The 15,843-nt window shown below is 38.5% G+C and overlaps 1 protein-coding gene across 3 annotated transcripts in view; it reads right to left on the bottom strand.

Annotated features, from left to right (window-relative positions):
• The window catches only part of SERPINB5 (serpin family B member 5), a 41,964-nt gene that overhangs the window by 3,194 nt on the left and 22,927 nt on the right, over positions 1-15,843 (bottom strand). For all 3 annotated transcript variants that reach the window (XM_088130924.1, XM_088130923.1, XM_088130922.1), the window contains exons 2-4: positions 5,579-5,756; positions 3,621-3,758; positions 1,819-1,936 (exon numbers count right to left, since the gene is read on the bottom strand). In XM_088130924.1, coding sequence (XP_087987050.1) covers positions 1,819-1,936; positions 3,621-3,758; positions 5,579-5,746 — 424 coding nt within the window. In that variant the 5' untranslated portion in view covers positions 5,747-5,756. The remainder of the gene's footprint in view (positions 1-1,818; positions 1,937-3,620; positions 3,759-5,578; positions 5,757-15,843) is intronic.

Below are 15,843 nucleotides of genomic sequence, written 5' to 3'. Positions count from 1 at the left end.
TCTCCTGCCCATACATAATACTTAGAACATCTGCTCTACAAGAGAGCCCCAAATTCAATCCAAAACTCTCAGTTTCTGTCATTAAAAGTAGATAATATTGGTTGAAATGAACCAATGGTCTCATTAGGACATTATCAGGCATGGCTTTAAATCTGCTTGGGAAGCAGATTGAGCCTCTGTTAAGCAGTTGACCCAGCAATACCATCAGCTGAACAGTGGAAACCTCAGTTTGCTTTCTGTGCAAATCTAAAATCATGCCTAGTAGGCATGAGAGCTAATTTTTACATGGCCAGAGGAAAACAACTTGATGTCACTTCTAGCCATTACCATACAAGTGACAGATGGAAGCTGGGTCTTCTGCCCAAAAGAAGGGATTGAGTAGCCCCTTACATAGAGTAGGCAAGAGAAGGAGCCGAAAAAGTTTTCATATTGATGGTATAAATATGCCTTGCTCTTGAAACCCAACACTCATTAGAATTCTTTCATTATGGCTTTCTAACTCTTTTTCAATAAATAATACATCAGAAGTTCTTAGATTCTTGTTAAATTGTCCAATTGGTTCTAATCCTACCTGTCCATCAGCTTAAGGAAGTTTTATACGTATGTTCACATGCAGGTTGGATACACACAAAGGACTGAGATAATGAAGATGCTATAAAGCTACTGTACTCAGTGGAGGATGATAAGACCTAAGTAACTATGGTACATTGCACAAACCACCACAGAAACTGCAGCTGCATAAGGCTTCTCAGAGCATTACCCAGTGAGAGTAGTAGTTATAGTGCCTTTGTACATGTCCCCAAATGTAATAAAAATAATAAAAAACAGTAAAAAGTTAACTACATGAAACCCCTTGTCTGCAGAAGCAGCAGAAAATCCATACCACAAGCAATCATGACACAGCTAGCAACACACAGCTGGAAGAACTCAGCTCTCTTTCTGGGTTTAAATGATCTTCTATGTAGCACAGCATATTGCTCTTTCAAACACATGCTAAGCCCATGTTTACAGGGAGACTGCATAAGACCTAACTAGTCCTATGGTATGCCCTAGGATGCATTACACAGACAGATGCCTCTGTACAGTCCAAGCCAAAATCCCCATGAAAGGCAGAATGCAATGACTGGAAGGAAAGGGTGTGCCTACAGAACCCTAAAGTGACCAACAGGAGTTGGGCAGTTCACAATTCTTGATTCCATCAGCAAGCACATGGTCAGTGAAGCATTACCAAATTACATCTTTGGCAAAAATTGCTTCAGGAAAAGAGGAAAAAGACAACTTTAAAATTAGAATAGCTGAGGATGACTTTAAACTGCCTCAGGAATGGGCTGAGGATGAGATGAAGGCAATGTCATAGGCAGAAAAAAAAATTACTGGGGATTTTCATTCCTTGGTTAGGGACAAGTGAGGAAGAATCTATTTTTGGCACTAAACGCATACACAGTTCCTCCTTACCTTTGAAAAAAGTATTATAGTATGTTTTTCTGTTTGTCTATTATATGCACTGAGTGCCAAAAGATCTTGGTTTAATTATACTGAAAGGCTTTCAGATTGCTGATAGCTCATTTATTGAATACCAATGAAAAGTATTTTTAAAAAAGCCTAACCTTTCCAGGGGGGTACTGACTTTCATTTTAAAAATAAAATATATTGAAACTTATTATTATTGGTATAATGGTAGTATTATTAGTACAGAAACCATAATTAAGCAAACATGTAGTATGATGAACTCTATCTGTTTCTGAAGACATAATCCCTGATTCAAGGACATCACAATTTACAACTTAAATGAGATCACTTGATAAAGAATGCACTTGCCATCAGTAAGATCGGAAACAGATTTGTTGATTTGCAGCCTGGTGTCTTCTGCCTTGTCTTTAAAATCTACTACTTCAAATTCTGATGGGAAGGGTCTTTTGACCGAACTGATAAATTCCTGAAAGAGAGAAGGCCCCAGATTAAGACTTAGTTCCCCACTAGTAACATGAAGATCAAAGGTGTTGTTGCCAAGGGCAAAATTATAACACCCATGTATGTGGCAATTTTAAACCTGAAAGACGACTGGATAGGGGCTTTGACTGGGATTCCACACACACTAGTAAAGGAGGACTGGAAACCATCAGGCAAACAGGTCTGGGGCCAGCTGGCAACCTCTAAGCCAAACCTGCACATTTTATAATATATGATTATTTATGCTTTTGTATTTCCATGAACCAAAGCCAATATGTCAGGAGGCCCAAAATGTTGATGACTCTTGCTCTTGTACATTTCAGAGCAAATGTCCATTTACAAATCTGCACCAACTGCTTTTATAGTGAATTGAAATTAAATTAAATTGGTTATAAATAGCTTAATCTAGAGCATATACTGTAGGTTACACTGTAATGAACTTCAATGGGCTAGGATTTTCTCCATGATTAAATATGAAAGGAAGTAATATTAAGGGAGCAAAGTGAAGAACTGAAATGTTTTTCAACCATAGAAAACATAATGCAACTCCTATTTTAAAGCTGTATAATTAGAAATCATTTTGATCAAAATTATACATTATACATTAATAAATGATCTCCATATCAGTAAAAGTAGCATATCAATTAATAATACTCGGACTTAAGATGAGCTGCTTCAAAATTCTATAACACCAGCACATTAAAGTCAAATAAATATTTATTGTGACATATGCTTCAAATAAGTGAAGATCAACTTTAAATATTCCTCAGTTAGCATATAAAAATGAAGATAAAGGGGGAAATGTGTAAGTTAACATTAAATAAACATGAAATTTAAAAGTACAGGTGTGCTTCCAGCTGATATTCTTCAGGAGAAATTTCTTTGGAGACCTCTGGCAGCAGAAAAGGAGAAAATCAATTTTCAGACTCCCCCCAGCCCCCTGGATTCTCTCAAAATTCTTTGGAAGATCTTTTCCTTGGGAGGTGGTAGGGACTTCAATGGAAGATCAAACTGGGAAAAATAAATAAACAAAATAACCCTCCCTTTTTCATTCTACTGCCTGAAGCTTTTCATAGCACCTTTTGTTAACAGAAGGACAGTATTTGGTACAACCCAATGTATGACAACTGAATCTCAATTATTTTCATTAAAAACACAAAACGTAATTAAAATCCTGCAGAAATTCTAAATTGGGCTGCAATTTCATGCATCATGTTTGCTATCAGCAAGAACAATTTCCATGGATGAAACTCTCAGATCTTTATCAGCTTTACTGATATCAGTATTTGAAGAAACTGTTCTTTAATTAAAGTTCAGATAAATAATTGATCTAATAGTCTACTGTAGTTCTCTTTAAATCATGAACATGAAGGGAAATATCTAACTGTAGAAATTTTGATTGAGCATCTATCTCTAAATGAAACATACTGTGATATTTATATTAAAATTGTATAAAAAACCACAGCTGAACAATATTATATTATATTACAACAATATAAATACAAGACTTAATATAAGTCTTAATATTGTACATTTATCTTAAAATATCATAAAATTTAAACTTTAGTAAAGCAACCATGAACATAATGTAATTAATAATTATGGATTTAGACTATAACTGTCAACCAGCTGGGACAGAGAGAAATTGCTATTATTTCTTCCTAACTTACCGTTGTAGGATTAAGAGATTTTTCTACATAGAGCCGCTTAATCATTTTTAATGAGTAAAATGAGCTAAGTTTGGAAGTATCGGATGTTATTGTCTGGAATCCAAATGGAATATCTTTGACATCTTCTAGATGGAGTCCCTGTTAACAAACAAATATCAGTTTAACTGTTGATTTCAGTAAAGATTTCTCCCATAGTGTTTCAACACAATCAGATGAAACATAAGAGTTCTTTTCGATCTGATACTTTGTCCAGCTTTTTATTTCTCATGCGGTCAAGCAGAGGCCACTCAGAAGCATGCAGGTAGGACATGAAGAGTGAAGCCTTCATCAGCAACTTGTACCTACAAATAGCCTCTAATCCAGAAGAGAATATATAGCCATCATAGCTGGTAGTCTCCCTGTATGTGTCTTCTCTCCTTTTAAAGCCAACTAAATTGGTAGCCAACAATATAGCAAATTTTCAACAGTAAATTCTAAGCAATTTTATGAAGTTTTAGGTGAAAAGTGCTTATTTCTGTCTGTCATGGATTTCCCACGCTTCAGCTTCACTGGATGACCATAGATCCTGGGAATGGGAAAGAAAGTGAGGAAAAATGCTATAATCACTTTTATATTCTTATCTATCATGCTCCTTCCTCTTCTAAACTTAACCAGGCTAAATATTATTATCTTTCCTCACAGAAGGCTGGAGAAAACTTCCCTATTATTTGAGCTGTGATTTCCCCCACATTTTCTAGATGTGCAATTTCCCTCCTTCTTTTATTTACAGTTTTCATATCCTGCACCCAGTCACTAGGAGTCTGGGCAGTGCAGAACAGAGTAAAGGCAGGAAAAAAGGTAGGAACATACATAAAATAAATAATGGAACCCAACAACTTCTAGAATTGAAGTGATAAAAAAAAAAAAAAGAGTGGTTTCACCTTAGATCTGAATAAAGGTATTATTTTGGCACATTTATTTTTAACCCTTTTCTTATGATTCCTAACATGACATTGCATCAAGATATTCATCAGGTTACTTATCCATAATCCCAAGATTCCTTTCCTGGTCAATTATTATTAATTCAGCTCCATCAAGGTATATGCAGTTCGAACTGTTTGCCTCAGTATGTTACTAGCAAGACTTCCTTTACCTTCTCTGCCATATGCAGAGATTAGCAACCCAGAAGGTTGCTATCCTAGTAAAATACTATAGATTTTATGGGAATTCGTTACAAAAAATCAGGATTGCAATTATTGATGGCTTTAATTAACAGATTAATCAAACAAAATTTAAGGCTAGAGTCCTAAGTAAAAGTGTGAGAACTGCATCCTCTTGAACCACGAAAATACACGTATGACAGGAGATCCACAATTTTATTTCCGTAGTCTACTCTAAGAAAAGTGTGACTACTTCTAGGCATACCATTTTACATGGTCCAAGTGGCTTTCCTTAATATTTCCTAATCAACTATGTGGTATCAAGATATAACTGTTACAAATTAGTTCTAGATTTAGCCTTAGATAACGGAAACCAAGTACCGGTGGCATCCACAGCAAACCACAATGCCGAAATGTCAGCCCACACACTGTTATATCATTGTGCAAATACAGCCCTACCAAAGTGGCAACACTAAGAGGAGACAGCAAGAACAACAAAAAGTTACAAACAATAGGAAATATTTAAGGCACCTTTCAGGTTCTGTAAACCTCTTTTTTAACACCAAATACGTGGCAATGCTCTCTGTCTTGGTTTCATCTTAAGTTTTAGTCTGTTTATTTCCTGCGTTATGTCTGAGAACCTTGGCTGCTAAACCAAGCCAAGATTGTTTCTACCTGTGCTGTTTAATGGAAGCACGCAACGATACTTGAATTTATATAATGGTCAATCATCATCTACGTAGCAATGAAAAATAGACTTTTTATATACAACAAAGTTGTATATAAAACATAAAGTTATGTTAAAAGTAAACATCCTACCTGTTTCATTTGGGTTGCTGTATCACCCTTAGCTGCTTTATATGCTAGAGCAAGAGAAGTTGATGTACAAAGTGGAGCAAAAATAACATTAGCAGTTTTGTCCATTTCACACAGTTTTTTGAACAGATCAACCGCAAAAGCCGTATTTGCAGTTTGTATAGCATCCATAGTTATGATTCTGAAACCAAAAAGGAAAAATAATTAATTAATCAACCAACCAATCCTATGGATAAATAATTGGTACTTTCTCAGTATAACCCCCGCATGCCAATAAACATTGAATGGCACTGCAGCCTCATAGCACAATTTAACAAATGTTCAATCTGAAGTAAGAATCATGACATTTAATACTATCTACATGTGGCATGTATGGAAAGGTGGATGCAATCTGCTCTCATGTTTTCTTGGGTCAAAAAGCTTTCAGCCAGTCCCTACAACCTCTTAAATTATCTGATCACAACATCCTCCTCCTTGTGGTTCCCACGTGACTGTGGGATACCAGGTACTTGTAGCTGGTCTGTATGTCTGCTATGTGGCCTGCTGGTAGTTCCACCCCATCAGTCTTAACTACCTTCCCTCTCTTTACTACCATCTGGCCACACTTCTCCAGTTCGAATAACATACCAATGTCCTCACTTTGTATAGCACCAGGCATTCACAAATCCATGTGCATGACAATGAGTTGTAGGCTTTCCTATAATCAATCCAGGCTGTGCTCAGATTGGTCTGTCTAGACCTTGAGTCTTGGGTGACTGCTCTATATATGAGTAACTGGTATTCTGAGCCTCTGGTGTTGTTCTCAATGCCCTTCTGAGCTGTGCTCATGTACTGGCCTATATGGTCCTGTAGCCTGGCGGCTATGATGGCTGATAGGACTTTTCATGTTGTGGGGAGGCAGTAACTGGATAGTGCTGTTTCCTTGTGGGGGTCTTACATGATCAGCACTGTCCTTCCTTGTGTTAGCCAGCCTGGGTAGGAGCCTGCTGCTGGTTCATCTGTGCTGCCAGGCATTCATGCACTGCTATTAGTTTCATTAGCCAGTAGGTGTGGATCATGTCCGGGCCAGGTACTGTCCAGCTCTTCAAGTTCTTGACCTGCTGTTGGATGTCTGCTATTGTGATGGTGAGTGGTTCATTGGTGTGGTCTGCTTCCAGGTCCTGAGACTGGTGTTGCACTGGTGTTATGTGTCTTCTCTTTCTTCCATTATGTTCCTCCAGTACTGTTCAGTTTCTGCTGTTAGTGGCTCTGCTGTTACTTTGTTGTTGCACTGAAGTTGGGAGTACACCTTGGATGGTTCTTTGGAGAACAGGGCATTTATCTTCTTGGCCTCTGCTTCTCTAGTGTATCTCCTTAGCCTGGTAGCCAGTGCTGTGAGCCTATTTTTTCAGTAGCTGAATCTTATCCTTATTTCCACACCCTTCTGTAATTCCCAGCTGACTAACCTCTCTCTGAGTTGCCTTGATCCAACCTCATTTTCCAGGGTGGGGGAGTATGTACTGCTGTTCTTGATCGTGTAGCCAAGCATCTCCAGGATTATACCAGCTGTAGCATATTCAGGTTCATTGGTTTGAGTTATGGTGGTAGTAGGGATTATCCTAAGGGGTCTAATGACATCTTCTAGCATACTATCTGATGGTACTTTTCCACTGGGCCTTGGTAATCAGTCTCAAGGGTTGACTGTACCTTATGATATGATCTTATGCCTCATATCAGCTGCTGTGCTCTGTAATGAAGGGGTGGCAGTGATGTTCCAGCTTCAGGTGTTGGCTGCACATCCAGTTGTTCTTCCAGGTCTTCTTGAGTCCAGGATGCAATGTGTAGTTGAGCTATCTGAAGTTGTGAGAGCAGCTTCCTCTTCACTAGTTTGAAGCATTTGGTAATTAGCTGTTTCTCAGTTAGTGTGGATGTAGGTGTTCTGTCCATCCATAGTTCCCTCATATGTTTCATATATCCCCTCTCATTAGGTTTACTGTTGTAATAGCTCTCCATCAGTTCCAGGTTCTCTTGTCTCGTCCATGTATGGTTTGTTCCAGTAGCCCATTTATTGTCACATTGTCCTGGTTTCCTATCAGGCCCAGTCCAAGAACAACAGTGAAACAGGCCAGTTGATTTAAGTTCCTTTATTTGCTCATACCTTATAGACAGAATCTTGCCAGACTAAATCTATACTACTGCAACAAGTGAATATACCCTGGGAGATTCTAGGGAGTGGCTATCCTGAACCTCTTTCACTTCCCATGCTCCCCTGCAGACTGTGTTGTCTTCTGTCTCCTTTCCCTTCCTGGAATGTACCCACCCCCTTGATCTCTCACAACACCCTCCTCTTCGTAGATACATTCCATCACATTTCCCAACATCTGGTGCAGACCTTGTTAATCCACATGATGTCCAAGCTAGCATGACTTTCTTAGTTTCTCTCATATCTGAGGTAGGCAGGTGAAGTATTAGAGGGTCTTTGCCCAAGGACCCCTACTGGTAAGGTAGGTACTAGATGGGATTCAAACCCTGGCCTCCTACATCTAAGGCTGGTGCTCTAACCACTACGCTATTCAGTCACTCAGATCAGTCAATTAGTATCAAAAGCCTCACTATAACATATACCAGTCATTTTTTCAGAGAAGTAGAACTGTTGAATTCATATAATGTGAGAGGAATTACTGTTGGAAGTTGAAGTGTTCTGTGGGTAGTATGAGCATTCCTTAGAGCAGGAATTTGACCTGGGCAGTGATTACTGAAGCAGGTTTTATAAATATAGCAGAAAGTAGATTTATTTAGAGGAAAAATATTACAGAAATAGGCAACTGTTAGCATCTACATCCTACCAGGAGGAGATTCAGAGAGCATGTGCTCTGTGCATTTCAACCTGGGTAGCAAAAGGCAGAGTGACATCAGATTAGCAATCTCTTAGTCAAAGAACAGGCAAAGTGATAGACAAAGAGGGGCACAAGGTAAATCCTTAATTCTCTATTTACACACTACTGTACCCTTTTGGTCAGTACATCATAAGGTGTGAAAGAGTCAGTGTCATATCCATCAAATGCCACCTTGGAACTCTTTCTTAAATTCATACTTTATTCTTTAAAAAGACACAGAGTGCTTAAGTTGTGTCTCTATCAAGCAGTTGACTAACATTCTGTTCTTTTTTTTTTTTTCTTTTTTCTTTTGGTGCCTTGGATGTAACCATCATTTTCTTGATGGAGGTGGTAAAATCCTCATGTAGGCCATATCAGTGTTAAAACAAAGTCATCTGAAAACATTCCCACATAGAAATCATAGGTCACATGAACACTTACTATGACACTGGACTAGAACATTTCCCACTAGAGATAAGTCTTCACACAGTGCATGTTTTGTCTCATACAAAAGAATTATTGTACGGTCCTGTGTAAAGACACCTTGGAAAAAGCTCTCCCAAAAGGAAATCTTAACAGTTTTCTGAACATGCAAAAGATGAGGCCTGTCAAAAGGCAACCAAACTCAATAACAACTGAAGAAAACAAAATATGCTAACATATTCTTTTTGTATGTTTGTATTCACAGAAGTATTATTCCTTCTCATGCCACTAGGATAGCATGAAAAGTGTTGCACTATATGGAAGAAGTTTGCTTATATGGAAGAAGGTAATTATATGGAAGAAGTTCGTGAAAAATCAGCAGCAACTGAAGAAAACCTGCCAACGTTTAGATGCATCAATCTTGGTTTATTGCCAATGTATCTCCATCCAACTTGCCCTGTTGGAAGCCTCCCCTGGGAAACAAGCAGGAGTGTGAGAAGAGTCAGCAGGAGACCTAGAGGCCATATTTAATATCAATTTCCCAATGAAGCATTATTCAAAAAGAAGAACATGAAGCTATTAGTCACTGGAAAAACTCTGTGGGGTGGAGTCAATGCATAACTGACATATTAAGGAATTAAGTTAAGGAATTTGAGTAGAAAATTATGCTTAAGTCAGCACCTCTAACCAATTGCTCAAGGCATAGCGGCATCTTTAAAGTACAGCTAGTTTGAAACACACCCACATTTTACTAAAATGCCTGGGATGAGCCATTCTGCTTATTAAACTTGCTGTTCTCCAGCAGAAGTTTCTTTTAAAATTTCAATTAAATTCGTTTTTAAGCACCAGTGATTTGAGGCTTGTGAGATCTTGGGGTGTTTTTTTTTTGGTTTGTTGGTTTGTTGGTTGGTTTAAATAGAACCTCCAGTTCTACTACCTGCAGCCTAGTACAACAGCCATATATAAAATTAAAGAATTCTGAGCTGAGGAATATGACTGAAGTATACCCGTTTTCCATACAAAAATTATTCTTGGCTTTTCTTAAAGTATTTCAGCCATGTAATTTACCATAGTAGAAGCTGTGATTTGTTATTTCCCAAATTATTGGGAGTTAGAAAGTTATGCCGGTCTTCTGCAAATCACTGAAAAATCTACCAGTGCTTCTCCTCACAATACCAAAAAGAAGAGAAGAATATTTTATGCTCTCATCTTATGCAACTTATGTATGGGGGGAGAAACCTCCATAATTTATGACTCACTGAGCTGAACAGACAGCCCACTAACTGCGGATTGTGGCTAGCCAGGAGCTTTTACAAGCTGTCTGTTTTTGCAATCCCAGAAAAGCACCAACACAAGATCTATTAAACCCTGGATGGGCAGCCTTATATGACCAGTAATTTTGGTTGATTTGATGGTTCACAAGCTGTTTCATAAAGCATTACAGATCCAGTATTCATTTTACTATTGCTGTGTGTGGTCCACAGAAGTATCGTTCATTCACATGCTACCAAGATAACACAAAAAGTACTCAATCATATGGAAGATACACTTTTGTTTTCCATGCCAGCATTATCAACCATATATACTCAGGTTTTGCACAGAGATGAGGAACAGCCAGAACATGAGATTCTCTAGAGAAGGCTACGACTTTTCATATTATCCACAGGAAAAAGTAATGTTGGAATATTTTCTAGATATCACAAGAATAAAGGGAGTACTAAGCTTTATTTTACCTTCATTTAGTATACTTATAGTCTGCCTTTTTTCCATGAAAAGCAGAAGGAATAGCAGCCATGGAGTCCACAGGGATCTCCCCCTGAGATACTTGACCTAATCCAGATCTTCTTGGCTTTAGCAAGATAGTATCATTACTGACTCATGTTCCTTCAAACTATATCATGCCTCAACAATGATCCTATAAGATCCATTACCAGTATGAGATGCAACTGAGTTGGATAATTTCCAGATTCTTAAAAATAAGGTAAGGAGGATAATTTCATCTACAAAAACTATAAATTACAAGAGATATACAGACTGGCAGGCTCATTGGCTACTTTTTCAATGCTGAAAAATTGACAAAACATGTAATAATTCTCCTGGGTCTCATGCTACATCTTAGCTTGTTTTTAGGGAGAAGTTTTAGAAGCAAGGATGACTCCACCATCAAGGAGAGAGAGAAGCAATCACTCCAGGTAGCAAATGTTGGAAGATGACTAAAAGGGTCTTGAAGGGAAACAGCTATATAGCACACCCTGCTCCCCCTTAAGCTGCCTGCTTGTGGAGGTGTGAATGCAAAAGTGGTTACATAAACAGCAGCTAGCATGAAAGAGAGGAGGGCATGAAAAAGAAGGAAACTCAAGATTGCCTCACCTTGATTCTCTTGAGTATGAGAGTGGGATGAGAAAAATTATGTCAGGCTTTCAAAATTCTGTTATTATACCCTGCAACAATGAAATAGATTTTCAGTACTCCTTGTGGAGTCTCTTTTCTGACCTGGCTTACCCTGAAGGGCTGATACTGCTTCCTCCATATGTGGTGATGAACACTGTCCTAACAGCAGTATTGTCAAAGCAGATTTTGTATAAGAAGATGAGTTGCCATTTGATTCCTTCCCTCAGGCAGCAAAACATTTTGGGCCATGTTAATAATTAAGTTTGATTGTTCAAATTATGTTCCAATGTAAAGGGCATAGCGAATGGCCTTTGAGGACAGAAGGAAAAGCCGCTACCAAGGCAACAGTCAGATAAGCGGTCTTGAGCCCAGGCCAAGAAAATAACTTGAGAAAATGTTTCAGACAAGCCCCTCTCCAGTTCACAGGAAGATAAAGTGAGAGAGGAAGGAAGCACATTCAGACTTGCAAGATTCTGTTACTATAGCTTTACAATAACAGTATTACTGACTCATATGGCATTGGTTTCTTAGTCTGGTCTACCTTGTAGGGTTGACATCCACCATTCCTCCAAGAATTCAAGGCAGCTTCTGTAAGGATCTCTTTTAATTTTATCTCCACAACAGCAAACTGGTGAGCTAAGTTAAGTAAGCATTCTGTGGCTAAAGGTGGACTTGAATCTGAGTCTCCTAGTCTAAAACCTTATTTACTGTTTTATGAATGGCGTGAATAGCAGCCAAGCCATCAAAAAAGAAAGGTCTATGGCTTTACCATCAGCTTTTAGCTAAACAAAGTGAGAGACTTCGCTTTTATTAAAATTAAAAGATTGAATGTTTGGGTAAGATCTATGTTGGCATTCCTCCCCAGGACAGAAAAAATTAATGGGTAGAAAAAAGTAATGGCTTCATACGTTCTTCCTCAGATTCCTACTGAGTTTCTTCATGCAGAAAGGGAAGGGGAACGGAAAACAAATGCAAAACCCTCCTGATGCAAAACTTAGACTCATCCCTTCCCACTCTCATGCTTGATACAATCTAAAGAGCCAGAAACAATCATCACAGGCCATATATATTTGTAATGTTCTGTTTATAGAAATACAAGAACAGACAATAACCCTAGCCTTGTTGAAAAAAAGATCAGCCTTAACATCCTCTTAGCTTCCAACAACCTTTGTTATTTGATCAACGGTATAAAAGAAGCTGAGTCAAAAGCCCACACCTCTGTGGAAAATTTCACCTGTAGTCAAGTTTCTACTAACAATTTCATAACCCTTAAATTCTATGATTGAAACAGACAATTGCACGAGAGAAGTCTTGTCTACCATAAACTACACATGTATATAAAAGGTTATTCACCAATCAGTACAATCAACTGGATAAGAAAGCTTATTATTTGTGTTCCACATTGTAAATTTTCAAAAATCACTTGCTGGAAAGCAAATTATCACACCATATACAGGTTAGAACAATAATCTTGCAAACAAACAAGGGAGCTATAGCAATGTCCCAGAAATGATTCACTCTGAAATCCATTGGCCAAAGAAGTCATGCTGAATGGAAAAATCCTTCCATTTCTCCTACAGTGCCCCCTTCTTTTTTATTTTCAACCCCACTGGGCCCTTTATAAAGAATCCTGGGCAATTGCTTAGACAGATACAAAGGGTTTAAAAATATATTCCACACTTACCTCCCTATGTAGCAACTCTACTCCCTGAACTGAGAAAAAAAAAGATGTCAAAAGCACAGCCGAAAGACAGACTGGTGTTACTGGTGACACTATGGAGCACGAAAGGCTGTACTGTTCTGGCTCACCTGAACTCTGATGCCACTCCCTCTTTTGTGCTTGTACTTTCTCTCTCTCTCTATTAATCATCCCTTTTGGCATTTTACCCATAATAGGATTCAGGCTGAACAGGCAAAGTAAAAAGTTCCCAACAGCTGTAACATGCTCCAGCAGGATGAAGCCGATTTTTGAAAGTTCCTTCCTCACTGCTAAGAGGTTCTGGCAAAGGGACTAAGGAGTAATGCAAGATCAGACTATCAAATTATAGATTCTTTTCTAAATGTGTTTGGGATGAATTGGCCCTGAGATGTTGCAGCTGTCTCGAAAAGGACAACACTGCGCCCTAAAGAAAGGAAAAACTGAACATCAGAACATGGTGAAACAAATCTGATTTTTCCACTTTCAGTCTGGCTCAGTCTTCAGTGGTCATTAAGAAGCCAAAAAAATTGCTGTCTGCTAAGAGCTATTACTGCAGTTGAACAAATTCTGGATTTTAATGCAAGTGGAATCAGCAATGTTATCTGTCCAAAGTGGATTCTCAATTGATTCATTTGAATATAACAGAGAAACACAATTTAGCATTAAAAGACCAAGACTAGCCTCCTCCAAGATCATGCACTCCCCCATCTTTTCAGGTATGGGCATAAGAATTGGAATTTTTACTCCCCTTTGCAATTAACCACAGCTTGCTGGGTCATTCAAACTCAGACTCTAATAAATCTTAATTTCAAAACATAGTTCTTGAAGCTTGTTTTCACTAACCAGTTAGTTAAGATTAATGTCAACAGTTAAGTTTAATCAAAGTTTAGTGTTCAAAAGGCACAGTAGACACCAATTAATCCAAAATAGAAGTGTGAAGTGAACGTTTCTTGTCTCCTTCTAGCAACTATGTACACATGTGGATATGGGGAATTCTGGGGTTATTGCTGAAATTCTAAATCATAGATTACATCCATACGTAGTCAGCGCGTAGAGGTCTGGTTCCCTCTAACAACTACAACAGCATTTTTCCCACCAAGACTCACTGCAGCATCAGGTCAAGTGGATTGTCATTCAGGAAAGGGTATGTAGATAAAGGGTTAATCTCCCTCTCCCAGATCAAAATTGTAATTCCTTACCTTTGGGGTTCTTTTCAGGAAAAATGAAAAAGACATCAAGGTTATATGTTTTCAGCGTCCTGGGGTATGGCCCTCAGAAAGATATTACAGGACATATATATATTTGGAAGCTTCAACTGGTGCAGAATATGGCAGTGCAGGCAGTTATGTGTGCTCCTAGAAGAACACGTTACACCTCTGCTTTGCGAGTTGCATTGGCTGTCGGTTTGCTTCCGAGTCCAGTCAAGGTACTGGTTTTGACCTTTAAAGCCGTCCATGGCATGGGGCCAGGTTATCTGCAGGACCACCTCTCCCCAATCACATCAGCCCATCCCATTAGATCCGGCAGGGAAGGTATGCTATGTGTTCCATCAGCCAGGGACTTGCATTTGGTGGGTCCCAGGGGGCAGGCCTTCTCTGCTGTGGCTCCCTCCTTGTGGAACATTCTCCCCCCTGAAGTGAGGCTCGCCTCTTCCCTGCTATCATTTAGGAAGTCTCTCAAGACCTGGTTGTCTCATCAGGCCTGGGGGGGGTCTTTGGGAACCAGAGACATTCTTAGCTGGCTCCATTATGATTGATATTCTGCTCTCTCCATGGGGTTTGTATATTTTAAAATATGTGATAATGTTTTTATTCTAATAATAACTTTTTATCTTTTTATAATGCCTGTTTTTATTTACTTGTTGTTTTATTTTAATTGTACGCACCCAGAGTCGCTTTGTGTGAGATGCGTAGCTATATAAATGTGATGTATGTATGTATGTATAAATAAATAAAATACATCCACTGAAGAGGGTGTACAAAATTTTACAAAAGGAAAACGCATGGATATTTCTAGGTGAAAATATTCTAATGCTAGAATATTCTAACACAAACAGGCGCATCTTGAAATCAACTCTTATTCAATGATCTAGCACTATGTGAAAATGCAGTCCTGTAATCAGTTTGCTCTGTCTACAGTTTTCATGCCAACGAATGCCTTGCCACTCCCTTTGAAGTGTTACAGCAGTTTGTTCAAACATGTTATGAAACATTCTCTTCTCCCAAACTTACCTTGCCAAAATTATTCGAATATTCTAGAGTGTATCTTCATCCTCATCTATTAATCATCTGACAATTGTATAGATATTAAATTTATTGCACTAGTTTAAATGCAGTGACTTACCATGGTTATGATGATTCTCTCTGTGTAAACTACAGTCTATGCATACAAAACTGTCTACAACCAATGATGCTAACCATAATAATTATTGTACAGCTGTATTAGGCCAAATCTGGTAGCAGCTTGTTGCTATAAATGACAAGAGTTAAAGATCACATAAACATTATTTGTTGTCTCTAGCATCTAGTGCAAAAAATACATTGTAAATAAGCCATTAAAGTGTAATTATGACAGTTATAATTCCTTACTATTCAATGCAACCTCAAAAACAGAATTTGTAGTTGGAAGCAGACAAAAGTCACATGACACTTAAGTGATAAATAATGTGGCCACGTATCCATGTATCCCCTGGGGACGCGATGGCGCAGCGGCTTAATGACGCTGAAAGTTGCCAGCCAGAAATGGTCGACACTTCAGTGGTTCGAGCCCAACTTTCACGCAGAAGAGTGAGCTCTTGTTTCTTCCCCAGCTCCTGTCAACCCAACAGATCGAAAACTTAAGTGAGTAGATAAATGGGTACTCTCACTCCGGTGGGAGGAAAAATGCTGGCGGCGCCTTGC

Source organism: Python bivittatus, unplaced genomic scaffold (genome assembly GCF_059951505.1).
Source record: "Python bivittatus isolate LINGU-HERP-01145 unplaced genomic scaffold, Pbiv_v1 ctg000840_np1212, whole genome shotgun sequence".
Lineage (NCBI taxonomy): Eukaryota > Metazoa > Chordata > Lepidosauria > Squamata > Pythonidae > Python > Python bivittatus.
The sequence above is the reverse complement of the archived record's forward strand: the minus strand, read 5'-3'. Positions and strand labels throughout refer to the sequence as shown.